The 26,494-nt window shown below is 44.4% G+C and overlaps 1 protein-coding gene across 1 annotated transcript in view; it reads left to right on the plus strand.

Moving 5' to 3' along the window:
- Positions 1 to 4,910: 4,910 nt before the first annotated feature.
- LOC105937694 (ubiquitin-conjugating enzyme E2 E2) overlaps positions 4,911 to 26,494 on the plus strand; it is a 73,092-nt gene continuing 51,508 nt past the window's right edge. The window contains exons 1-3 of the mRNA XM_012879146.3: positions 4,911 to 5,066; positions 7,769 to 7,966; positions 13,787 to 13,837. Coding sequence (XP_012734600.2) covers positions 7,776 to 7,966; positions 13,787 to 13,837 — 242 coding nt within the window. The 5' untranslated portion in view covers positions 4,911 to 5,066; positions 7,769 to 7,775. The remainder of the gene's footprint in view (positions 5,067 to 7,768; positions 7,967 to 13,786; positions 13,838 to 26,494) is intronic.

Here is a 26,494-nt window from a genome sequence, read left to right on the forward strand (position 1 = left end):
AATATAAAATTATACTAAAGGAGTATCAGTTCCAATATAAAATAGTATGTTTTTATTCCATTTAAAAATGTTAAAAATGTATGTATACTCTTCTCAGTAATCAATTATTATTATTATTACTATTATTGTTTTGTTTTGTTTTTTTAACTGATATTCATTTTCATTCCTTTTCCTTTCTTTAACCAGATGAAAACCCCATTGAGACCAAGATCTCATTTGCGAGGGGACCTGGGCAGAAAGTCTGCACCACGCATCTAAAGAGTTACACAAGTCAAACGTATTTTAAAAGATAATATAAACACAAAATAAATGCATAAAACAGATTTTAGGATTGGCACCAATTAACAGATCCACATTGCTGATTTTTAGGAATGCTTTCGAAATAATTTCAAAGTCATGAAATCTTGAGTTCAGACTAGAGATGATTCCATGCTGTAGGAGCCGTGAAGCTGAATGCTTGTTTCCCTTTATCCTTTCTAGCACGTAGAACATGGAAAAGGAAAATGTTGAAGAGCCAGTATCTTTGTAGGAGAGCACGTAAGTATGACGGATCCTGCCCAAGTGGAGTTTTAGAGATCTAGGTCATCCAATGAACGACGTATCTCCCTACACTCAGAGGAGGTCAACTAGTTTGGTGTAGAGCTCAGTGTGATTTCTGAGACATCTGCAGCCTGTTGGCACAGTGATAAACAGTATTCAGTGACTGAAGACATTTGGCCGAGGCATTTATAAACATAATATCGCCACAGTCAAGCAGAGTCAGAAAGCTAGCTGAGAGCTTTTTTATCTTGCTTTCAGAGAGACATTGCTGCTATCAAACGCTTTTATAAAAGTGGAGTAGCTTTTTGCATGTTTTCCTCTTGGGTTTTGATGATTTGGTGATGAGCTCCAGTTTTTTGATGTTGGATGGACTCCTAATCCATCCAACAACTCAACTGAGTCCAATAATCGTTTCCTCTGCTGAAGCACTGTTAGTGATACTGATGGAGGCAAACTTTACATACTTGGGATCAACCAAAAAGCAGCAGGTTCTGCACAAGCTGTACTGATTAGACTGGATTGTTCTGATTATTTTGTTCTATATCTGTACTTTACATAACTGGATATGAATAGGACCTCTTGTTTTGTAGAGTGTCTTCGTTGAATTGACAATAATAATGCTAAATAAATAAACTGACTCAAAGGAGAGAACGCGTGCAGCTATTTTTCCTTTCAAGTTGCAGAAAACCTGCAAATGAATCAGTGCTACAAAGTTTATCTCTAACTTTATTTGACTTTCATTGTTTGGCTCTAAGTCTAGTTGATGTTTCCCAAATTATAATTTGTCTATATGATTAAAGGTCTTGTGGGTAATTTTGTACAAAATTTAAAAAAAACATGTTCGAACAAAGCAGCATAAAAATGTGGTTGTTTATACATGTCATATGCTTACTTAGTGTGAACCTGTAAAAGTTTCAGATGTGTTTGAGCAAAGAATTTAGCTGACACGGTTTCAACAGAGAGGAACTCACAGCCCACATTCAAACACTGGCAGTGAATCCTTCAGAGCAGGTCAAAAAATTTACCATTGACTGAAACTTAAGTTTCACAAACCACTTTGAAAATGTCACGCAAAAAAAAAAAACATTTTATAATTTGAAAAACATTACCAGAGTGAGACCTTCTCTCTCCCTCTCCAAGGCTTTCACAACTTGTACAACAGATTACTGGGATGTTCTGCGTTCTGGTCTTCCTAAAAAACCTTAGCTCCACCACAGCTACTGCAGAACTGAGCTGCAGTAATGCTGACAAAGACCTGAAAGCCACTTCACGTCGTACCACTATGCTCTCTTATGTCCTGGGTAAACAATAATAAAATACTGCAATTTTTAAAATGGGCTTTGCAGACTTAGACTTAGAAAGACTTTATTGTCATTCTACTGCATATTCACAGTGTACATTTGAGTGACATTCTGTTGCATGGTTTCAGAAGAAACAGAAGACAAAAGAGAAGATAACATAGACAGAACATAATAAACGCTGCGTAAATGCATACATTAAGCTAAAAAAAAACAAAAAAACTAGTTAAATTGCAAACATTTTGACATTTAGTATGAAAACAAGCTGAGCCAGACCCTGGTATAGGCAAAGTTTACAACTGTTCAGGTGCCTTAAAAGGATACGTTTACAAATAAGTTGCACCAGGTGTAGACATACAAAAGTAAACTTTTATCATCTAAAGGCTATTTTAATTCAGTCAGACTATCACATTAAAGCAGAACAGTGTAACTTTTATCCTCTAGGGATGCTAGACCTGTAACTTCCAGGTTTAGTTCCCCTTAAGGCCACTGGCAACACTTCCCAAAATTAAACAGTCTCCCACTGTGTTTTGGAATCTGATAGCAGGCCACTTTGGACCAGCAGATTGAGAAGTAATGGACTTACTTGTAAAGACAAGGCTATATCTATACACACCAAGTGCTGTGTATTGACCTGACAAATAATTTGTTATATCTGCAATTAAAGGTATAGTGGACAATCTTTTTTTCAGTTCCAGTTCCAAAGGTATCCTCTTATCTATTGGTAGTCCCACATAACAATCATTGTGACGTGCTCACGTAACGCCAGTGTGCGTGCACATTCCTTGTAAATTTCCGCTTGCTTGCTGACACTTTTAGTGTTTATGTATACACTTAGCTTCCGTGTTAGCCGTTCATTGTAGCTGCGCTCTCACCATATACTTTGAAAATGGCTGAGAGTCGCAAGAAGCAATCTCTCTTACATGTTTATGAGATGAAGAGGAAGGCCTCAGAAGAAAGAAATAAGACCAGAGTGTATTTGGGAGATTTTTTTCCGTGCGATCCCCCTCAGGAGCAGAAGAGCAGGTAAGATGGTCTTGTGCATGCGTGCAGTTATTTAAAAAAGGGACTCTTACCTATATTTCTGGAAAAACCGTCCACTCTACGTTTAAGCAAATACTTGGGTCAAAACTCATACTGTGATACTTTAATTTAATATGTCCTGCTATTTGAACTAGGGGTCAAATCTTTTACACTATTTAATTTTCAGGTATATTAATGATTGCAATCATTCGCCTTTGAACAAAACATTAAACATTGCTGGTGGTGCTTGTTTTGGTAAGTGGCACCTCACATCAGAGGTGTGCGGTAAAAAGGAAAAGGAAGTGTGGGGGGCGGGGGGGAGTGGGGGTTAGGTTTTGTTTTACAACCTAAATATCTCCTCACTAAAGAGGGTGCACCAGAGGTTGCAAATTACCACACAGCAATACCTAAAGTCTACTTGAGCATAAACCCATATATGATTAAAAGCTTGCTGCTGATGGATTTAAGACTGGTCAGTCTGGTCCATGTTCCTTTATCGTTTTTTTTTTCCCTCTAGCAAAAGCCTTGTGAAATTAATCATTTGTAAATAAATGACAGAATTTTATTTTGCTGTGCCATTATACCCTGTCTTTTTGTTGTTGTCAGAGTCTGTGCATCTGTGCTGCCAGGAGTGTGACTTTGATTGACAGGTATGATCAGGTTATCAGATTGGATGAAGAATGACACAAGCGCTAATTGGCCAAAGCTACAGAGAGCTGATCCTCAGTGAAATCTTTAAGTAACCAATTAGAGACCAGCATGAAATCACATGGAAGCAAAACGTAACGCAGACAGATACACACTCATTTGTCAGGCTGCCCCTCTGCGTTGAAACATCAAAATTGGGAGGGCTACACAAATATAGACTCAAATTGGAATGGGAATGTTAAAAAAAAATCAAAAGTGAAACACATTTTATACGAGAAGAGATGTAATAATTAGCTTATTTTTTATATTTCGTAATTCATATTAATTGTATCTACTCTTTTTTTTCCTGCAACTGTGATGGGGGCGTATCGGAGCATCCCCTGTTGACAAGCCACCACTGCTAATTCTGCCTGTAGGGCCTAATGTGTAACCTTGGGCTGACGCTGGAAAGGAGAATACTACATTGGGAACATTTACTTAAAGTGTAACTCACCCCCATGTAAAAGCATAACCAAATTAAAAATGCCACCAAATGGACATTGCCAAGAGACCCTGAGGGACAGGGCAAAGTGTAGGGATGAGCATTGGGGTTAAGCGGGGCTGTAGTCAGGACGAGGGATAGTGACATGTTGAAATATGAAGCGTGACAGGGGGACATTGGTGGTTCTGCCATGGATCGGTCTTTTGAGGTGGAGGATTTTTTAACCCCCTTGTCACCAGAGGTTGAATGAGTCCAGTGAGTCTGAGCTTTATCAGTTCAAGCTGCTGGCTCTAGTCACCGACTCCGTCAGGCCCAAAGCCAGCGCTGCCGAGGGGGTGGAGGACAGGATGGATGGGTGGAGTCATTGCTGACCATCAATCAACGCTCCTAATTGTCACGATTCCAACTCCTGAGTCTGACTCTTCACAGTGGTGTCTGTCTAAGATGCTTTTCAAATCCGAACTGGGCTAAGGTTACAAACCACATACAGTTTGAACCAATAGGAAAATTCAACTGCAATAGCCCTTGTTCGATTCTAAGAGGGCAGCACTAAGACGTTTTTAAGACAAATATTGCAGAATTAAACAATTTTGCATCCTAATAATGTAAAAAAAAAAACAACACAGTAGCACCCCTAGGTGCAGATAAACTTTATAGTTTATCTGCAAAAAAAAAAAAAAAAGATTTTGGGGTGAGTTACACTTTAAGTACTTCAGTTGACTCACTGACAGTTGTTTTTCTTTTCATATACTCCATTCTAACTGTTTTATCTTTTTTTTTTTTTTTTTTTACATAATTTTCTTACTCCAAGAAAGCAGTAAAAAATAACAATAAAAAAAACCCCGAAGCCAACGTCAGCCTCTCTAGCCAGGCTTTTATTCTAGCGGGTCGAAGCGGAACCTCTGTCTCTAAGGGTCTCCGCCATGACAGTCGCATTTTGGCACATTCTCCAGCAGCAGTCCGTCAAAGCAAAGTGACGCGGAGGAGACGACGGCGAGTGTTTTGGATTTACGGAACATAAAGTGGGCATTGGGAACCTTTTCCTCGGCCGCTGTGCTTCCAGCCTGCTTGAAAAGGTGAGGAGTCCGCTTCCTCTCGGACACGAATCATCTATTGAGAACATTGGGGGTGTTATTATGGAAGGGGGCGGCGGCGTTGGTGGTGGTGGTTGTCGTTGTGGAGAACACGGAGGATGGGGGGGTCTTTTGTGTTGGGGCATCTATCTGGCAAAGGTCAGCGCGAGCCCCGCTTCTGGAGGGGCTTGCTTATTGTGCGCGTGCATTCTGGAACTTAATCCTTTGATATTTAATTGCGCGGCTGCCTCGCGGCCAACTCTTGATCTGCAGCTAACAAAAGCAGAGGACCCAGGAGCTCGCGGGGCTTGTACCCCACCACCGCGCGACCTGTGTGCCGTAACCACATCAGCCCGTTCAGCAGCACAGCGTGGGGCATTCGGAGCAGCCTGCACTTGAACTGCGCTCATAGGCAGCTCGCGTCTTCCTCAGCCAGAAATGAAATCACTATTGAACTTTACCGATACCAGCAGTATTCAGGCTGGTTCCGAAGGGGAGCCCAAGCCGAACGACTGTCAGCGGACGGCAGCGTTTAGCTGAAAGTTTGTTTTTAAGGGACTTTTCCGACCCGTCAGAAGACAGCGGGTCCCTGTTTTTACTGTGGCTTTAATGTGTCAGCTCACCTGGCAGATGGAAACACTTCCACACCAACGTCCTTCCCCGAGGAGGTGGTGTCCACGAAGAGAAAGTTTCAGCGCCATGATGAAGCCATTCGCTTCAACCCCCCTAATCCCCACCGCAGGGAGGGTTGGCGTGGCTGCTCGGTGGCGGTCAGCTTGGAGGCTCTGTCCGCGTTGATGTGAGGCAGCAGCGGGAACCATGACGGAAGTCCTCCGCCGCCTGGCCGCATCCTGCATTCACACAGGACCCGGGCATGTAAATACAGGCGTTCACCTTGACCGGCTATGAGATGGGATCATGTGGTGAATGTCACCTTGCAGGTGTCCTACATGAGGGGGTCTCAGCTCGGCTAGGTCTGCGGACCTGAGTGGGAAATGTTCAAACTTTGGGCTCAGGCTGGCTTGTGTTCAGAGACATGTACCTTTGAAGGAAGACATGGCGGAGCTTAGCAGCTCATCGATTATTACAAAGGGAGAAAAAAGATGCTCCTCTGAGGTCCTGCTACTACTAGCCCTGGATCATTAGGCTTAAAAAAGCAAAGTATGATCTCTTCCATCCATCCATCCATCCATCCATCCCTCCCTCCCTCCCTCCCTCCTTCCATCCAGGGATTTTTTCCCCAGATTGTGTATTTTTATAGTCAACAACTGTAAATAAACTAGTATTCACTGTTTATAGACTGGCCAGAAGTTGTCAGGGAAGCTTAACTCTGGAACCGTGTGGAACATTGGCTTAGAGAACGCGTAGGAACCCTGCTCGCCAGGCCGTCTGTAAGCTGCAGATCTCCCCAATCAGCTGGGGAGTGAATAAACCAGCGTCCACCACCCACAGCAACGGGCTGGGCTACGTTCTCCCTGTCAGTGGTCATAACGCTGACGCTGCCCCCCCCTGCCCCCCATATCACACTGTGATATGGGGGGGGCATAGCGGGGATGGCGGTTTCAGGCAGGGAGCAGATTTCTGTGAAACTCACCTTTTAGGCTCCCAGCTGCAGCCAATGACAGGAGAGCAGCGAGTCGTCCACACAGGAATGAGGACGTAAAGGCAAAAATGTTTGGGGGTGGGGGCCCTTTCACAACACAACGGACCCTTCCCGCTTCACTCCTCTGAAGGAGCTGATCCCAGCTGGGACAGACGTCTCTGCCGTTAGCGGCGGCAGATCCCGCTGCCAGACAGACCCTCAGGGAGGAAATGCAGGTGGTCATGGAGGGCCTCTAGCTGGTCCTGCTACAGAGACGTGACACTAGGTGAGCTAGATCTGGAAGATGCGTCTGAGGTGATACGGAATAACTCTGTGATGGGTGGGTTATTTGATCCCATACACAAAACCATAAGCCACTTTGATTGGATATCTGCAAACTCAGCAATTCTGCAGGGATTCTGGTCTAGTGAAAGCTCCACCAGTTTGCTTTGGTGGGCTGTGATTGGTGTCAATGAATGCAGCCAATCAAAGGCCTCGCTGAGTGTCCTCTGTGTAAATCAGGACAGTCGTAGGATTCTCAGGTTGAAAGCTGCCACCACTATAAAGGACATTGGTGTCATGGGTCGCTTCCTGAAAGGATGATCAAATCCATTCAGCGTGGCTTGGTGAACCACCTGAGCGCCGCATGGCGGGCCTGTTCCTGACACCTGAGTCTGGACCGATAACAGGAAACGAGGGCAGCGGGAGAACGTGGGCGGAAAGACGTAACGGTCCTCAGCGGGAGTCCAGGCTGGGCACGGACGCTTCACGCTCTGCGGAGTAACCCTGCAGCCTCTGAATCTGTCATTTACTCACCTTTTTTAAGGAAAAAGCGTTTTCATTTAATGCCCGTGTCCAGGAGGGGCAGCAGAGAGTCACTGCTCTGTGTCCAGGCTGAGGACCACAGGACAGATTTGTCACCTGGAGGTTCTTAGTAGACGACGGAGCTTTAAAGCAGCAATACGTCTGCAGTAGTCTTCCTCACTGTTCATAGATCCCTGGTTCTTATCCTGCTGTGTCCTTAATCAGTGTGTGTGTGTGTGTGTGTGTGTGTGTGTGTGTGTGTGTGTGTGTGTGTGTGTGTGTGTGTGTGTGTGTGTGTGTGTGTGTGTCTGCTCTGCAGAGTCAGCATGTCCAGCGAGGTGCAGCCGCGGCCGGACGACAGCCCCAACACCAGCGGGGGCAGCTCGGATGCCGAGCAGAGGGAGGCGGCCCCCCCGGAGCAGCCTGGCCCCGAGCAGCGCGACCAGTCTCAGCCTAAGAAGAAGGAGGCCAAGATCTCCAGCAAGACCGCTGCCAAGCTCTCCACCAGCGCCAAGAGGTAGATCCGCTGCACTCTGCTGCCTTTGTGTCCTCTGCTGGCAGCGCGCCCGCTCTGCCCCGGTGGCTGTGTTCAGCCACTCCACCGCTCATCTGTCACCCACTTGTTGGGCAGGTCTCCCTGTGCTGCTGCTAACTGCTGCCGCCGCTCAGAACCGCCTTAAGACTGCGGTCTGAAGAGCCGCCGGGGCCTCACGCCTTTTCAGGACGTAGCCTGACAGAGCAGGTGGGGTGGGGTGGAGGGGGTAGCTGGGAGCAGTTCTGCTGGACATGTGATGCACAGGGCTCAGCAAAAGTAGTCCCAGCCCTGGAGCTTTTCCTCACTTTCTGCCGTTACGATCACAAACTATGAGGACAAATCCAAATGTGACGGCATGCGTTTAGATTGAACAGTTTTTCTTCTGCTCTAATAATCCTAAATAATGTCCGGAACTCATTTCATCAGCAAACAGAGTTCATATGTTTGTAATTTAACCCGGGTCTAACCTATGCTGCTCTGGTTCTGGCCTCAGAGGTTCTTTAGAGAACAACCAGCCTCATTAAGGCTGAGGAACCCAGCAGACAGGTCAGGGAGAACGTTCTGGTTCAGCTAAAGCAGGGTCAGGTTCTACAACATCATCCTAAGCTTAGAACATCTCCCAGAGTTCTGATCAGTCCATCATCTGATCATGGAGAGGATGGACCACTGCAGAGACATGGACGTCCACCTGGACTGGCAGGCTGGACAAGGAGAGCTTTAGTCACAAGCAGCCAAGAGGAACTCTGGAGGAGCTGCAGAGATCCACAGCTCAGTTAGGAGAGTTTACTTGAGTACTTAAACTTTGCTTTTATAGAAAAGCGACGAGAAAAAAATCCATAAGAAGTCCTGTTTTTAGTTTCCCCAAAGCCAAATAAGGGAAACACTGACACACGGTGGCGGCAGCATCATGCCGTGCTGGTGCTTTTTCCTCAGCAGGGACAGAGAGGCAGGTCAGAGGTGATGAGAAGGCGAATGCAGCTAAATCCATAACCATCCTGGAAGAAAAGCTGTTAGAGCTGCAGAAGACCTGAGACTGGAGAGGAGGGTCAGCTTCCTGCAGGACCACCACCCTGAACACAGCCAGAGATACTGAGATGCTTTAGGTCAAAGCAGATTCATGTTTTCAAACCTAGTCAGACTCTAGACGTAAGTCCAAGTACAAGGCCTAAACGTGAGGCTTCTCTGCTGAGCTTTAGCTGCGTTACAAAGTGAAATGGTCAAAAACATGTCAGTGAGTGGAGGGGTGGCGCTGATAGAGACCTGCTGTAAATGCTGAGTCTGCAACGTTTCCACTCACAGGGACTTATTTTAGGGTTTGTTGGTAGAACATGTTGAAACCATGTCTCCTTTATGCATTTTTACATCACAGCCATGCTGCACACATCCTAATGAAAGCTGCAGAGGTTTGTGGTGGGAGAAAGCTGTGGTGCATCAGGTTGGCATTAAGGACGCAGGCTGAGCCCACTGTGCAGCCAATCTGAAGGCTGGAGGTTTTTTCCCTTTGGGTGGGGGGTGGATAAAGTTTTCTCTAGCAGCAGCCTTGTCTGACCTACATGCCTGTGTTTGGAGGCTGGTTCTGCTGCAGTCTGTAGCCCTGAATGGAGGGGAAACTGATCCTCCTGTCTCTGCCCCTTGCGCTGCCCACACATCTGGTTGGATGTGAAAGGCGGCTGAAGCGAATCTTCACGAGCCTCCCACAAAGGCCAGGAGCTAGCTCAGGGCTCAGGGCCCCGTTCCCCGTTCTGTGTGTGTAACAAAGCAAAGAGTCTTTAGATGACTTGATGGGCCACTGGCAGCGTGTCTGTGTGCTGACGGGGAGCAGCAGCTGCCGCCGTGTGACCAGCCAATAAGCACGGCCCGCTGTGCCTGTTTGTTGACGGGGCGCTGCGTGGAGAGGTGCTCTAATTTTCCACGCAGCGCCGCGCTCCAACAGCAGCTGGGGCCGCACGGATCTGCTCACAGCGCCGCCATCAACCCCATGAGCCAGCCGCCATTCCCCGCACACGCTCACTGGCCGCGACGCAAGCGTGCTGATCATTTACACATTTCACCCATCTTCTGCACATTCGAGGTCACGAACAACTGCCAAGGATCCCTTAAAGGAATCTAAATCTAGACATGGGAACAACACAGAGACACCGTGGCTCCTCTGCTGGTGACGGTGGCTGGCCCTCACCGTGAGAGATCACCGTCTGTGGTGGGGGGGTAGACAGGAGTGTCTGAGCTGCTGCTGCCGGAGAAAGTGTGACGGTTTGGGCAGATGTGACTGGGTCAGTGGAGGAAACCCGGCGTAAAGGGAGCCCAGATGTTACGCTGATTAAAAGTCAGCGTAACAGACGGTAACGCTGACATACGCTGGGGATAAGCCCTGACTCTGTGACGTTTGGTGTTTTAAAAGCCAAAGACCGTCAGCGTCTTGTTGCCCAGCTGAGCATCAGTTAACCCCGTTCGCCTCTCAGGGCTCCACTCCTGCCAAGACGCTGATTTATTTATTTATTTTTTCTTGTGCTTAACTCGACCCTGCTTTTAACAGGAGAAAAGCCCAGGCTGGCTGTACGCTGACATCACTGCTGGCTGTGAGACATCAGCTGCTGCTGACGTCTCCGTATCTGTTGATGCTGAGCAGCTGCTCAGTGCCGTTTGCCAGCCTCTGTAGCAACGCACCGACCGACTGCACCGTGTTACGGTACCGCTCACATTTGGAAGCCGAACCTTCAACTTGTGTTGAACGGGGCCAAGCTGTGTGGCAGAAATACTGCATCTTTGTCAGTGCTGCGGGCCTATGGCCAGGAGAAGTCAGACAATATGAGACAGTACGCAGAAACAGCTGCTATCAACTGACCAGGAATCCTCCAGAGAACGGTCGGCTGCATTCACACATGCGCTCACTCAGAGGCTCTACACAGCTGCAGAGATACGTTCCACACCTAGAGAGGAACATCTGCATTTTCATATCAACACCAGCCCAAGATGAACTGTAACAATAAAATAAATATTTCCCTTTATAGTTCCCCGTGGAGGGACTCTACAACTAAGCCATCCCTTAGGGAGCAGCGGGCTGCCACGCTGAGTGGTGCACAGGGAGCAGTCTGAGGTCAATGGTCTTGCTCAGGGATTCAGAGTGACTGCTAGAATTTTGAACCGACAACCTTTGAGGCCTCTCTAGACGCTCCTTTCTCTGACTGAGAATGGAGCCGTGTTCTGAAAGGGGATTCTCTGAAGTGTTTACTGTGGAGCTGAACGATGGCCACACTTATGAAAAACGTGGAAAGGAAAAAAATTTTAGATGAATCATTTTCCGTGCACTTCCACCATCAATTCCCTTTCATTGATTTTTCACACATCCCATTAAATCCCCCTGAAGTGTGTGGTTTATGAATACTTTGGCAAAGCAGGGCATGTTCTGGATTGCTGTAGACAAAGTTCCAGTTCTACACCAAAGGCTTTCCATTAGCAGAACGCCGGTGGCATAAAGGCACAGATGCTGGCAGAACGTGGCCAGCAGCGCGCTGTAAATCCTTCTCATCACCAGGAATGGCTGCCTCATAAAAAGACAAGCTGGCCGCTTCCTGTTTTAGTGCAAGGTTAAACAGCAGGACCTTGATGTTTAGTTGCTGTTGGACTAAATCCTGAGCTGCAGCAGACCTGCAGGATGCAGAGATGTGTTCACGGAGAGGATGATGTAGAGCGAGTGGTGGAACATCAGAGAAGGAAAGCGTGCGGTTAAGGATGCTCTGCTGCAGCTGGCCTGGCTCACAGCTTCCCTGATGACTCCTTTGCTTCCGGCGTGCAAACGATCAGGAAGCAGCGGAGCTAAAACCACCCAGCAGGCACTCAGGCTGAAAGCGATGGGGATAGTGTTACAAATCCGTTTGGTCTCAGCCCTCCTCTTCATCTTCTCTGGGGAAGATGGCCCCTTTAGGAGGCCCCAGACGGCTCCTTGTTCCCATGCACCGTCTTCTGGCTCGGTCTTCAGCTGCAGGTTCTCAGCAGGGCTGCTAAAGAAATGCACCTCTTTCAGACGTTTCCTTTGATAGAGGCAGAACCCGCAGAACAGAAATCAGGTACCAGACGATGCTGTGATTATGGGTGTTCTTCTCACCACATTCTCTGTAAACCTGAGAGGTGGTTGCTGGGTAAATTCCCCAAAGCGCAGCAGACCCTGAAGCCTACTCAGACCAGGCCGTCTGGCGCCATCCACCATGCCACGTTCAAAGTCCCTTAAATCCTCTTTTGATGCCCGTTCAGATGCTAAGAGTAACTGGTGCTGTCATGTGATTGGCTGAATCCTCTGTTGGGTTTATTTGCACAGCAACAATTGAAGATCCTTTTAGGGCTCATGGATCGTTCTGGTTGTTCTTCCCTGGTTTAACGTCTGAGAAAGGTGAAAGAGTGTGAATGAGCTCCTCTGCGTGAAGCGGCTGTGTGTTCAGGGACCACAGCATGGAGAGAAGCTAATAAACACATAAACGTCTCTATCACGCCCCGTTGTCTGCACCATCGGCTTTTAATTCCTCCACCAGCTTCATGGCAGACTGAAGCTTTGCCTGTTTGGCAGAACAGCTCAAAGGCAGACTGGATGTGAACAACAAGTCTTGCCACATATTCTCAGTTGGATTTTGCTCTTGACTTTGACTAGGCCATTCTGACGCGTGACTATGCTTTAATCTAAACCATAGTATCTCTGGCTGTATGTTTGGGTGGTGGTCCTGTTGGAAGGTGGACCTCCACCCAGTCTCAGGTCTTCTGCAGCTCTAACAGGTTTCCTTCCAGGATTAATCCATCTTCCCTTCACCCCCGACCAGCGTTCCTGTTCCTGATGAAGAAAAGCCTGCTCCAGCATGACATGATGGAATAGAAGACTGTTGGTGTCCCCCAGTCAGGAGTTCCTTCCTGCCCACAGCCATCAGCAGTTACAACTGGGGCTGGACGACATAGAAAAAAAGCATATTGATAAAATAGAAATCATATTGATCGATATCGATAAATATCAACAAATTCAAAACGTACATTTTAAGTGTAGCTCTGGCCATTTTATGCTGTTGCTTAGCGACCTATTTTTAGATCCAGAACACACAAACAATGAATTCAAACTCAACCTTTTATTTAACCAACTTTTTACCAAAACTGCAAGTTGGCAGAGCTTGGTGACAGATTGTTCCTGGGTCTGCATTGTGATTGGTTGGGAGGATGTAATGACTGTAGTATTAACCTACATGATAGGCTAGAATGCAGAAGGAAAACTGTTATTCTATTTAACTTTTTATTGATCATCAATATACGTCTATGGATTGATATATATTGTTATTGAATAATTGTCCATCCAGAGTTACAATAACATTTCATCTCCCTTTTGGGATTTGACTTTGTTTTAGGGTGCTTGTTTTTACAGGAGCAGCGGTTGTAAAGTACCTCCGTTCTCCTCCATGCATGTCGCCAAATCACTGGCATGTAATGAATACTTAATCAGGGTGAAATGTGAGCCTTCTTTACTGGATCCATTAAACCTTTCGTCATGTGTCGAGGCACAAGCGGGATGAGCGGCATCATTTATTTATGCCGCTGTGATTGATGTGACCCCAGTATCAGTTATTGCACACGTTCTTTAAAAGATGACTAACATCCAGCTGTGCGCGACGCCGGCGTCGATCTTGTGTGACAAGACTTATTCCCGTGCTCAGGAGCTCATTGGGAAATCAATGAGCTGTTCATTGCGCACACTTCCAGACCGATTACGCGGGCAGGATGTGTGCGTCTGTCTGCGGGAGCGGGATTCTAACCCAGATCCTCGTCTTGTTTCAGGATCCAGAAGGAGCTGGCAGAGATAACGCTGGACCCGCCGCCAAACTGCAGGTAGGAGCCTGTTGTTTGTGGGTCCACCTGCTGGGACACCTGGGGCGCTCTAATACATGTGTACTGTGAGGGATTGAACTGGTTTATACAGAGTGTGTGTGTGGGGGTCCATCTTTTTGGTCTGGATGAAGCCGAGTGCATGAGCTTGGAGAGAATGTGACGCCTGAACCTGACGTGAAATGAAAGGTGAGAGAAACACAGCAGGGCTTTCCTCGTTGTCTGTGTTTATCGCTGCTGTAGTAGTTTGATTTTCTCCCACTGCCTCAGGGTGGGGAATGCACCCCATCGCAGCGGGAGGGGTTCGCATGGTTCCTTTGCCTGCAGAGTTGCTCTGGTCCAGATCTAGGGATTGTGTACAAGCTGAAAGGTGGAAATACTTTGGCTTTGGTTACTTCCCATCGTTTCATTCAACACCAAACATGTATGTTCCCAGATGCATAACGTTGGAGGTCTTTTCTTACCGCGTAGCAATCCCACACCACATAGTCTGCCCTGAAAGCTATGCAGCGAATTCTGTAACATCAGGAAAGCAGCTTTATCGTAGCCGCGGCCATGCGTTCTTACTCAGCGTACCCAGCATACTGAATGCAGCACACAGGGAAACTGTGATGATACAGGAACAGCACACAGGACTGGTTTTGGTTGGGGTTTATGCTTCTGTACGTTTTAGCCATGTAATGCCAAAACAGAAGGAAATGTGCAGTTTAGTCATGTTGAAGACACTTCTACCCAGGATGCAAATGTTTACCCGATATAATTGGGTATCTCCTCCAGACAGGTCTGGTGAGTAATGTTCGGCCAACATATGGAGTAGAAATGCTCCCGTCAGAATTTTAATGAGAACTTTTGTGATTCTTTAACCTGCTGATACTGATGTTAGATTTAATTGCTGTTTCTCTTTAAAAATCACAAGTAACATCCAAAAAAGTCTTGGGTTTTTGTATTAAAACTTAGAATTAACAGAACTGGAATTGGCTTTAATTGAATTGAATAAAGGCATTTTAAGTACCTGTATACAGAAAAGGAAAACTGAACTTTTTTTTCTGTAAACAAGTGATATATACTTGTTTCCATAAAATAAGACATGGTTGGAATGGGGCCAATAAGCATGGTAATGCTCTGGGCACTCTGGTGTTCATCAGAGAGACAGCCTGGGGGGAAAACTGCCTGCTTAGCAGCTGGTTTTAGTAGACATTAACATTTTCAGTTTTACAGAAAAGAAAATTAGTCAGAGGCAGGACTAGGTTAGTCGTGACAGTCTTTTGAACAGACTTTCCCGTTTCTGTCCCACTGTCAAGTCATTTACTTTTTATTAGAGCTCAATAGTAGCCTTCCTGTTAGCCGAGGTGATGTCACACTGTGTGTGTTGGAGATGTGTTGCTGTAATGCAGCTCTGCAGTAAAGTAGGTTTTTAGTATTTAACAAAACAACGTGATTTCAGACGTTTCAGTGTTTTCTTCCCTCTTTCAGCGTCCACACTGAAAGGGTTGGTTCTTTCTGGCACCTGTTAATGGTTTGGTTTGGTTTGGTTTGGTGCATTCACTGAAGGAAAAATTATCAGACTTTTCAGTCACCCACCCGCTGGTCCACAGTGAGACGGCTCAAACTTGATTTGTAGATTATTAATGGTGCAAGTTATTGTGTTCAGTAAACAGATAGGACATAACACACAGAGCGTCTGTCTGCCACTGTGAACTTTAAACTAGCCGCTATCTTGCAGGTTACTTGAAGACTGGAGAGGCTTTTAAGATCTGACCCACACTACGACCAGCTATTGCAGCCAGAACAAGAACAACACATTACGCTTAAAAAACAACAACACAAGTACTTTTTGTTGTTTGAATCTAACTCTCTGGAAGGGGTGGAAAGAAGCTCCCATTGTTCACGAAAAAAGAAGTGATTTAAGAGGGGTGAGAATATTTTCTTAGCCAACAAACCATAGTGGTGGGTTTGCAATCAGAGAACAGATTTAGATTTCCACAGCTCACCTGTTGGAGGTGACTAAACCCAGTGTTGGATCAGTGACCAGAAACTTCAGGGCATGAACAAAGTATCAGTCACCATCAAAAATCACCCTTAACAAGCTTATTAATACTGCTTTTACAAAAGGCTGCAAATTTTAAGCTAGTACAAGCACTGTTTCTTCACTTTCCTCATAAACGTAGATGCTACTTTTTAAAATTATACAAATATTAACAAAGGCTTCTGCGTAAATACAGTTAAGCCCAGAAATATTTGTGCAGTGACACAATCTTCATGATTTGGGCTTTGCATGTCACCACGTTGGATTTGACATGAAACAACTACAATGTAATTGAAGTGCAGACTTTAAGGTTTAATACAAGGGGTTGAACAACAATGTATGATTAAACATGTAGGAATTGTAGCTACAAAGACTCCTGATTTCAGGGTCTCAAAAGTAATTGGACAAACAAACATAACCCTGAGTAAAATGTTATCTTTTCAATATTTTGTGGAGAATCCTTTGCAGGTAATGACTGCCTGAAGTCTGGAAGCCATGGATATCACCAAATGCTGGTTTCCTCCTTAGTGATGCTTTGCCAGGCCTTTACTGCAGCTGTCTTCACTTGGTGCTTGTTTGTGGGTCTTTCATGCCTTAAGATTTGTCTTGAGCAAATTAAATGCATGCTTGATTGGGTTGAGATCTGGTGATTGTCTCGGCCATTGCAGAATATTCCATTTCTTTGCTTTAAAAAACTCCTGGGTTGCTTTAGCAGTATGTTTTGGATCATTGTCCACCTGTACCATGAAGCACCGTCCAATCAGCTTTGCTGCATTTGGCTGAATTTGAATAGAACGTATATCCCTATACACTTCAGAATTCATCCGGCTGCTTCTGTCTTTTGTCACATCATCAATAAACACAAGTGGCCAAGTGGCATTGGAAGCCATGCATGGCCGTGCCATCACACTGTCTCCACCATGTTTCCCAAGTTCACCAGTGCACTCTTTTTTTCTCAGAACGTACCACTCCTAACATTTCTGCTATCTCTCTGATGGATTTCTTCTTTTTTCAGCATCTGGATGGTCTGTTTCATCTCCATTGAGAGCTCCTTTGACCACATGTTGTGTGTTCACGGCAACAACTTCCAAATGCAAACGCCACACCTGGAATCAGCTCCAGACCTTTTAACTGTTTAATTGATGACAGGTTAACGAGGGAAGAGTCCATGCAGCCTTGTTATTTATTTTACAGTCTTCTGAGTCGTCCAGTTCATTTTGGTCCCCTGAAAAAGAGGTGGCTACATATTAAAAAGCTGTAATTCCTAAACCTTTGCTTCGGTTTGGATGTGAATACTCTCAAATCACAGCTGAGAGTCTGCACTTTAAGCCCTTATTGATTATATAATGGTATCCTGAATATGTTTTCATAAACAGCTAAAATAACAAAACTTGTGCCACTGTCCAGATATTTCTGGGCCTAACTGTAACTGACAGGTTATTTTTCAGGAGCTTTACAAAAAGCCTGAAATTTTTAAATATCCCATTTATGTTTTTTGTTTTAACTTGACGATCTTGAAATTCTATTCTTTAACCACAAGATCAGAGATTTGTTTTACTTTGTAACATGTCTCATCTGTTATGTTTCCAAAGCATTACACCAATTTAGAAATAGATGATTAAAATTTTTTATACTCGGAATTAACTTGATTGTAGTTTTTTTCTAAACAAGGAAAAAATGCTAAAATGTTTGAGTTTCGTTTCCACTTCTTCTTTGTTCTGAGCATACGTATGACTGGCCTGTCAATCACAGCCCCAGTCTTTGTGTAGACTTGCAGCTTTTATCAACTTCAGTCTCCTTTATGTCCTGTCAGAGGAGCAATCAGCAAAGGAAAGCTAAATTTCACTGAAAAGACATTGGCATCAAAACCTGACATGCCATTGGGGGGGATCATTTGAAGAACATCATTGCTGTGGGCCGCCCTCGTGACAAATGGATTCAGCTTGGCTGCAGTCAGAAGTCCGCAGTCATGAGTAGCCATAAAGTAGATTTCACAGTCATCGGGCCCCTGGGGTGTCCAACTCACTTTTAACAGCTCCCAGTTCCTCAAAAGGTCGTAAAATCATCAATTTCTTGATTTCAGTGGCTTTTTCCAGCACACCAATCCCGTTTCAGCTTGTCCCTTTGTGTTACAAGCAAAGGACGATCACACAATGGGGACATTTAACCCATCCCCAATGAGATGAATACCTGGGAGCCACAGTGCTCATCCTCCCACATGGCGTCCTCCTTCACGTGCTAATCAATGTGACGCCCTTAAATCAGCTGCATGCCACATAAAAGACCCTTTTCCATTGCTGGGACTTTTAGCCATTACCCAGAATTTGGAAAGCCCTCCGTATGTTTAAACACAATGTTACCCGAATAATTTCAATTTTTCAGGTCTACACTCCTAAAGAGCAGGTCCTAGTGTGAGGGTAGAACTTTCAGATTACCTTAGGATTGTTGCGTGGTGGGGTTGAAGGGCATTGTACTACAGCAGCAGCAATTACGGAAGAGAGCAGAAATTGGTACAAATTCTTGTGACTAGAAATAAACATATTCAATGTTTTTAGGTGAAAATGTAACCGTGTAAAACACAAATATCAGCTCAGTTTATATAAATATCGATTAATTGCAAACGTGCTCTGACATTTTTAGAGAATAAAGTTAAGCTTCTTAGCAGGATTGTTTTATTTATTTTTAACGTCTTATTGGAGATTGAAAGAGTAAATTTGGAAATAAATAAATCTCTAATTTTTAACACATCCGTTCAACGACAGCACGACTGCTGGAGTTCCTTAAGGATTAAATAAACAAAAAAACAAAATGGAGCAAATGTTTGGGCTCCATTTTTTTACTGTCTCACAACTTTATGCTTCATGCTGTTCAGGCTGTCACAGTTGCTTGGCAACAAAGCTCTACTTTATACGGGATTCATACTTAAGGTTTTTATTACCGCCACCTGCTGGATTGGAGGTGTAGTGCCATTTTCTTTCAACTTCTCCATATGTCATTATGCAGATTTAACATTTTCTGTTCACTTTCAGAGCAGTGTAAACAGAAAGCACACAAATTACCCAGGATTCATTTTAACGGTGCAAAATATTTAAAAACGGAGGCTGTTAGATGATGCAACCCTTCACCCCACAGGTTTCACATCTCCTTTCTCCTCTCTTAGAACAAAACACGATCACAGCAGCTCCTACAAATGTCCTCTGGCCAATTGTCTCCCTCGCTTTTCTTACCCGAGAGAGGGAGAGCCTCCCCTTTGGGAACAACAACAAAAAAAACACGTTTACTTTCACAAAGGCAATGCGTCTGTTTCAGGGATGTGCCGCCTTCTCAAAAAGTGGGTAGAAATATTTTTAACCATGTTTGTCACCCCTCCACAGAGTAATTAATTGAATGTGACAAGCGCACAGGAAGGGTTTGTAAGTAGCCTCCAAACCCGACACTCTGTATTAGTGCAGCGCTTGGTTGGCCTTCCCTGTGTGTGTTTGGTAATTATCATATCCTTTCATGCTATTCTTGATAATAAAAAAAAAAATCTAACCCTTATCAGTTGAGAGGAAACAATGCGTGGTCATGCTCTCATACTCCATCATACTTCTCTCCATCTGCCTCCTTTCAGATCCCAGGAAGACAATGTGAGATCTTCAGAGATGAAAGCAATAACAAAGAAAATAAATCATAGCGCAAGGATAAGAATGGAGATTTGAATTGTTGTTGTTCTTATTAGCCACATTAGCTGCTAATCTCTTTACGACTAAACAGGGGAACAATGGAGAGGGTGTGCTGGTCGTTTCCTTGGCTTCACGTTTAGTAGCTGATGGAGGTGTTGCTGCTGAGGGATCATTTTCTGCCCTAATTAGTACCTGCTAGTGATGGGAAACCCTTTTATTGACCCGAGCTATTGAAAGTCACTCCCCCCCCCTCCGTTTGACTCATTTGAGTCAGAGTGGTGACCCTGAGCCACATAACCTCCACCCAGTGTCTGCTTCATTCTGCTAAAAGCAACCATTTCTAAGAGGAAAGTCATTTTCTTTTCAGGAAGAAAGTTACAGATCGGCCACCTTTGCAGAGAAAACCTTCATTTCTTTCGATAACACAAAACATAAAGTATGCAGAAAAAACATCAGTACATTTTTAGATCTACATTTATAAAATAATAAACTAATCAAAAGTTATTAATGACAATGCCAATTAACGGGCAGAACCCTAATGCCATGCAAAAGCCAGGACACTGCAGCAGGACATCTTCACGGCAGTTTTCTTTAGAGCAGCTGGAACCAGCAACACATTTTCTATGTAGTCTGCGTCAGGACACAAACATCGCGTGAATGATTTGTTTCTACGCCGCCATAAGGAAATCGGAGTGTCAGAGGGCGTAATATCAACTCTGGTGAAGGGAACAACAAACAGCCAGAGGAGCAGAGGAGTGAGTTACTGCATGGGAAATGAGCTGGGGATTTATTTAGCTGGATTGAGTTCCTGCCTCATCCATTGGTCCTCTGTGCGATGGCTACTACGCTGCTGAATGATTCTTTCATCCACAGCTCATTGCTGGGAGGGAAACGGTGAGGTCAGTTGCTTTTCCCACACGGAGGATTACGTTGAAATATCAACATAAATACAGTTACAATAGCAGTTGCAAAGTTACATATTGGGAAAGTTCTGTTCTTTGTAGTCAGATATCTAGCAATAGTGGAGTAGAGACAGGGACAGAGTTCATAGAGGAAAGGAATGATGATCCGTGAGTCAGTAAAGTGAAAGAGAGTTTTGAAGGATTCGTTCAGGACTCCCACATCCTTACTACCAACCGTAGGACAAATTGTTGGGTGTTGGAGACCCTGCCACTGGGAAACACTTCTCCATCTTTTGTCAACACCGCACTGGTACTGTCCAGACGTAGCTGATATTTAAACAATGGGGAAGGTTCTGTATTGAAGCAGCCATGTGCGTAGACTGACGTTACATTTACAGCTGTCCTGCTTTCATGCACAAATAAGAAGGATTCTTCCAATTCATTTTGTTGGATTCAATGCAGTACAGCTTTCTTCTTTTTTATGTAGTTATAGTCCTTAGGATGTAAATTCTGAATCAGATTAGACCTCAGAGAGGTATTAGCCAGGATGAGTGTTATTAATGCATTTCTTTTAAGACCACTTCGGGTTCCATATATTGTTCCTGAGGAAATGGGGGTTTAGACTTGACATTTATTTACTTCAGTGCTGGAATACATGGGCAGATAATAACACGGTATGATGCTTGTTGTGTCTGCTCTGCCTATTCCTGTCTTCCTCTTCAGGATTGAGCCTAACAGGCTGTGTTTGAATTCCTCACCGTGGCTCCCCTCAGGATATATCTCCCATAAGTCTGTGCTTTGTGAGGGTTACAAAGCTCTCAGCAGCTCCCCTACTTCAAACAATAGCCCTTTATCAGCATCATCAAAGCAGTCTGTTCTGCTCAGTGTTTGGATGTTTCCACCAAACAAGACAGCAGTAAAATGCAGTTACATTTGATCTGCAGCACTTTCCCAGAGATTGGTGGACTATATGGTAGTGTTAGTAAGCTAATATAAGCAGAGCTCCACAGCTAATAAATCCTTCAGACCATACTGAGGGCCAATACGGCGAGAACTTCTAGGTTTAAGCAGCCTAGCAAGCAATTAAGTGGAAATCATCCATTTATCACTCTTGGTGTTCAGTTTAATGAACAACGACGGCTTTCCTGACTCTGTGGCTCACAACAGCATTTTTTGCTTTCTTCATCTTTATAAAAGCAAACAGATGTTTACATTACAGCAGTATTCCGGTTGTGGAATAGGGACAGACAGCACAAATTACCTTAGGTTATAAATATTAGAGTGTCAGGTGTTTGTTGATACTTAGATATGAAAAAATAACATTTATTGGAGGGTAAATGTTTTGTTCCCCTTTAAATCTTTTACTCTAATAAGACAACATTCCAATTATTGTAACTCTTGTAAATGCAATGATTAAAGCTTTAAATGTACACTTCAATATAAGCGTGAAAGCATCAGCTGACCTGCCATCCTGCTGCTCAGGCGTTAGGATAAGTAGGTAGGTCTCACTAACGGTCTGGCTCTGCTAGGCGTCAAACCAGCATCTAATGACAGATCAACGCTGAGTCTCTACCTTCTGGTGAAGGAGCCTTATTTGCTGATGCAGAGCACCAGACACACTTCTGCTGTGGCTTCAGACGTTTCAGACCCTTTTTATACAGATGGAACCAGCTCAGTAGTGTCATTAGTTTCCCATCATTCTGCTAAACGCAATAAAACATCAGTACAGATGAAGGCTTGAGACTGAAGGATGAACCGGCACTTTAAAGGCAGGTAATGATTATTAAGGAGGATTTCTTGTTAATATTTGAAATCAACACATTGTGTTAGCAAGAGCATGAACAGGACGTTCTTTCTAATAGCTAAAGTGACCCAAACAGCATTATTTTAGTCATCCTGAGCAGGACAGTCAGTCCTAAAGTCACTTCTTGCTCTGGCAGCAGGCCGATAAGTCATGACTGAAGGACCTCATGCAGCCTACTGGCTTCCTTTCCTTTTAGTGCAATAAAATATTCCTGTTCTATCATGTCGGCTTTACAGATCTTTGGAAATGTGTGAATTTTAAAGAGGCGTTTGGGGGTGTTGGAAGTGCTTGAAACTAAAACTGCTGTGGGTTGTGTAGCAGTTCCACATTTTGACTTTGAAATCTATTAGCTTCACTGGACTGAGCGAACAGACACAGACCGTGGTAGACTGGCATTACTAAACACACACAGTACTTAAGGTAGGAGCAGAGCACAGGTCAAGGTATGAATATTTTCACAGTCACAGTGATGATACTGATGCTAGGGGTTAAAACATGCACATTTGAACCAGGGAGTGCTAAACCTCTCATCCCATATTGTGCCCACAGTGGCTGCAGCTGGATCCAGGTTAAGGTGGCTTTGTGAAGATGTCTGTGCTGTTGCTCATGTTTTGGTGCTCTTTGTTTTTAGCCTCCCAGCGACACACTTTAGCTGTACTCATGCTTTTGTCAGATAAATGGGAGGAGAGCCAGTTTGTTATCTGCAAACATCCTGCAGTGAAACACCCAGCGAGTGGGTGCACCAGCTGTTCAGCAAGAAAAACCCCACATCACCTTAGAAATGCATTTCCTCGTAGAACAGAGTATGGTCCTAATGGTCTGAATGGGATTCTGTCAGTTCCAGCTCAGTTTATTTATATAGTATCAATTCACAACACACTTAACAATGGAAAAGTTATTACATTGAATCCACCAACCGTACGGAGCGATTTAGTCAAGTACGTCCATTCTCCTTGATCCTAGTTCTAAAACAACGCAGTCAGGTTTAGTTCATTTCTCAAATTGGTTGAAAGGTTTTCCATTAAGGAAAGCCTGCAGATTGCATTAAGTCCCTGACTTGATCACGCTGCGACGCTGGACTGCTGTTGGCATTTTTTGTTCATTTTTGCAGCAACGATCCAGAGGTGGTAAATGCAGGTTCACAAAGTAAAAGCCCGTCCAGAGATTAGTTCCAACCATTTTAATTTCCAGCTCCACAGCATAGACAGGGATTAAATCACCTGGTTAAGGGAACAGGATGAAGGGAAGGCAGGCAGGCAGGGTTTTTACTTTACTTTCCTGAAGCCGGATCTCCCACCTCTGCTCATATGGAGCATGCAGGTAGCAGCAGTGGAGAGGAAAACCGTCCGTTCAGAGGAAGAAACCTCCAGCAGAGCTAGAGTCTGCCACGGTCGACTAGGGCTTTAAGACTGATCCTACAAACAACAAGAACTAATCAGGAGTACAATGTATAAGAAAGACAAGTGCAACTTTAATGGCAGTACTAGCTCCATTAGTGTCTTTATGTAGGAAAGAAACACTGCTAAGCAGATAAACTCTAGGCTAACTTCCAGGTCTAGAGAATAACCGTGGGTATATGCAGTTAGCTGTGGTAAAAGATCAACCAACGGCGGTGTCTATGAGAGGCACACTGTTAACAAATGGATGACAGGGCCAGGTGTAGCAGCTATAGCAGGAGACCATATCATTGTTAGTAGCAGGCTCTCAGGCTTGTGAATGCTGCTGTTTACATGTCAAACTTTTTATTACAAAATGCTTCTTTTTAACTTTTCGGAGTTAACCTCCTGTTTCTCAGCGTTTTCATTAGTGCATGTTTGTTTGTAAAAAGCTTAGGTTTTCATAAGAACACACACTTCCTCAGGCCATATTTTCAGTAAATATAATCTGTAAGGTCTGGGTTTTGAGCAAGAAAGCTTGGAACTTGAAAGGAGAAGAGAACGGACATGAAGTGAGAAATTAAGCTGAGAGTGGCAGAAATGGGCATAGCCATCTGCTGCATAAGGGATCTGAGGGATGGACTTAAAGATTTCTGCAGGCCCCCTGCAGGGAGCAAACGCTGTGGCGCAGCTAATTATTCACCGTGCCTTTGCCCAACCATGCTGCTGAGAAGTGTGATTATTGCTTCTTCTACATGTTGAAATCACTTTTCACTCCTTTGCAAACCTGTCAGAATGGGATTTTAGGCCTTTATGTAGGTTTTTAGACATTTTACTTTTCTGCCTTTTTGTCTTGCTTTATGTTTTCTTAGGTCAAAGTTAGATTATTAAGTTTAGTTTTTATTTCTACAGTCAGACCATGGCAAACGCACATCTGTTCTCCTGGATTCCAGCTGTGTTTGAGAAGCACCGATCCATTTTTTCTCTTTACTCATTCAAAACCTGTGGAAACAGAGTGTTTTGGCTATGTGGACTTAAGCTTAAAGGAGTTCTGCACATTTTACAGAACAGGAAGTCCTGTAATGAAGTATGGGATTCTGACATGTCCGTGTTTAGTGTACTTGGATCAAGGACGTAACATTTACAGCATACCACTGTGTCAGGACAGACTGTAACTTTCTGATGTGATGTCACTCTTATTTCTTTCTTGTTCTAGCCATAATAATTTACTGAGCATCCTAAACAAAAGCTCAATGCTGTGTTCTTAGTCTGAGGGCAAGCAAAGTGGTCCAAAAATGATCAGCTGAATTAACCAGAAAATGGTTTGACATGCCGAGTTAAGCGAATGTTCATCAGGGCAGACTGCGCAACGTAGCCTGGGAATGCTGGATGTGATTGAGGGGTTATTGCAGCAACACTGGTCCAACATTCATGTATATTCCGTAGCAGTGGTCCTTACTGTATGCGCGACACAAGCTGTGTTTCCATCCACTTCTCAGCCAACTGTTAAAATGTGGCAAAAAAGAAAATGTGAATCAGATGTGTTTCCGTCTGCTGGTTTGTAGTGAATGAAAAATGTTAATGGAAACGACACCATAAAATGTCTCTAGAGGTTTTGTGACTCTCCTGCCTCAGAATCTGTCAACATGTCCAACAGCCAATGGCAACCTAGCTCAGCTTGAGATGCAGTATGTAGGATGGTGATGCTGGAGCCTTACTGTTTTTCAATCCTAAATCTTCACATGGTGTCGTTAAAGAAGTGACTTCTGCTGCTATCACCAAGTGAATATATATATATATATATATATATATATATATATACATTGACTATTGAGCCGATAGGACAAGTGAATTTCTCCAGCGTGAGATCAATAAAGCCTATCTTATCCTATCTTATCTTATCTTAAAACAAAAGTCAGCTCTGTGACCGGGTCAGGACAGTAGTTTTGGTTGTGGTTTGGTTGACCTTCTGTGTAGTGGATCAGCTAAACAACCTCAGGAGTTTCCAGGACCTGGCTGGAGAACAAGCTCAGAGTAACACCAACCTGACACAAAACAATAATTAGAGGACGGCTGCTCTCTATGCACAGGAACGTTCTGTACCAATTGCATCACTCATTTCCAGGTTAATGAACAATGAAGTGAAAAAATAATTTCTCTTGTCTGGAGGGCACCCGTCACATAAACTGATACCTAAAAGTCTGAGGACGTGCCTAATAAACCATGACTCCTCTAACAGTGATGTCTGTCCAACAGCTCTGATCAGTTTCCATGGTAACCGACGGTCGTACTGGTCGGTGGGTGTTTCTAGTCTCAGGTTTTAGCCCAGATAAGCACACACTGCTGTTGATCTGGAAGGATCATTGTAGTAAAAAGTGATTTATTTTCCATCTGAGAAGTAAAGTTCATTCATTTCATCCAAAAGCCCACTGGAGGTGGCTTCAGTGATGCTCTGAGTGGACCATTGCTGGCTTGATATGTCCTTTTTCTTTTTTTTTTAAATGGACCCCATTCATGCATCCAGCTTACACATTTTCATTCAAACTCCCATTTATGATCCAATCCAATGGCAGCAGAATACTATACAACAGCAGAGTGTTTATGAGTTGCACATAAGAAAGCAAGCCTTGTAGTCTGTCAGCGGCGCCTGCATCGTGCTGGGGGAGATAGAGATTAGGGATATGTCCTGGAGCAGTGACCTCTCTTTGGTCTTCCAGTAACCCATCCTCTAATGCAGCCTCAGAACTGTTTTAAAGGCTCAAACTGAACATGTTTGATGCGTTGTTAGAAGAATAGTGCAACAACTGATTCTCCACGTCTCTCTCCTCCATCCTCTCTCATCTGCAGTCAGCCCAACTGACAAGCGTGTTTCTGCCATGGAGCCTGC

This window comes from Fundulus heteroclitus, chromosome 13 (genome assembly GCF_011125445.2).
Source record: "Fundulus heteroclitus isolate FHET01 chromosome 13, MU-UCD_Fhet_4.1, whole genome shotgun sequence".
Taxonomy (NCBI): domain Eukaryota; kingdom Metazoa; phylum Chordata; class Actinopteri; order Cyprinodontiformes; family Fundulidae; genus Fundulus; species Fundulus heteroclitus.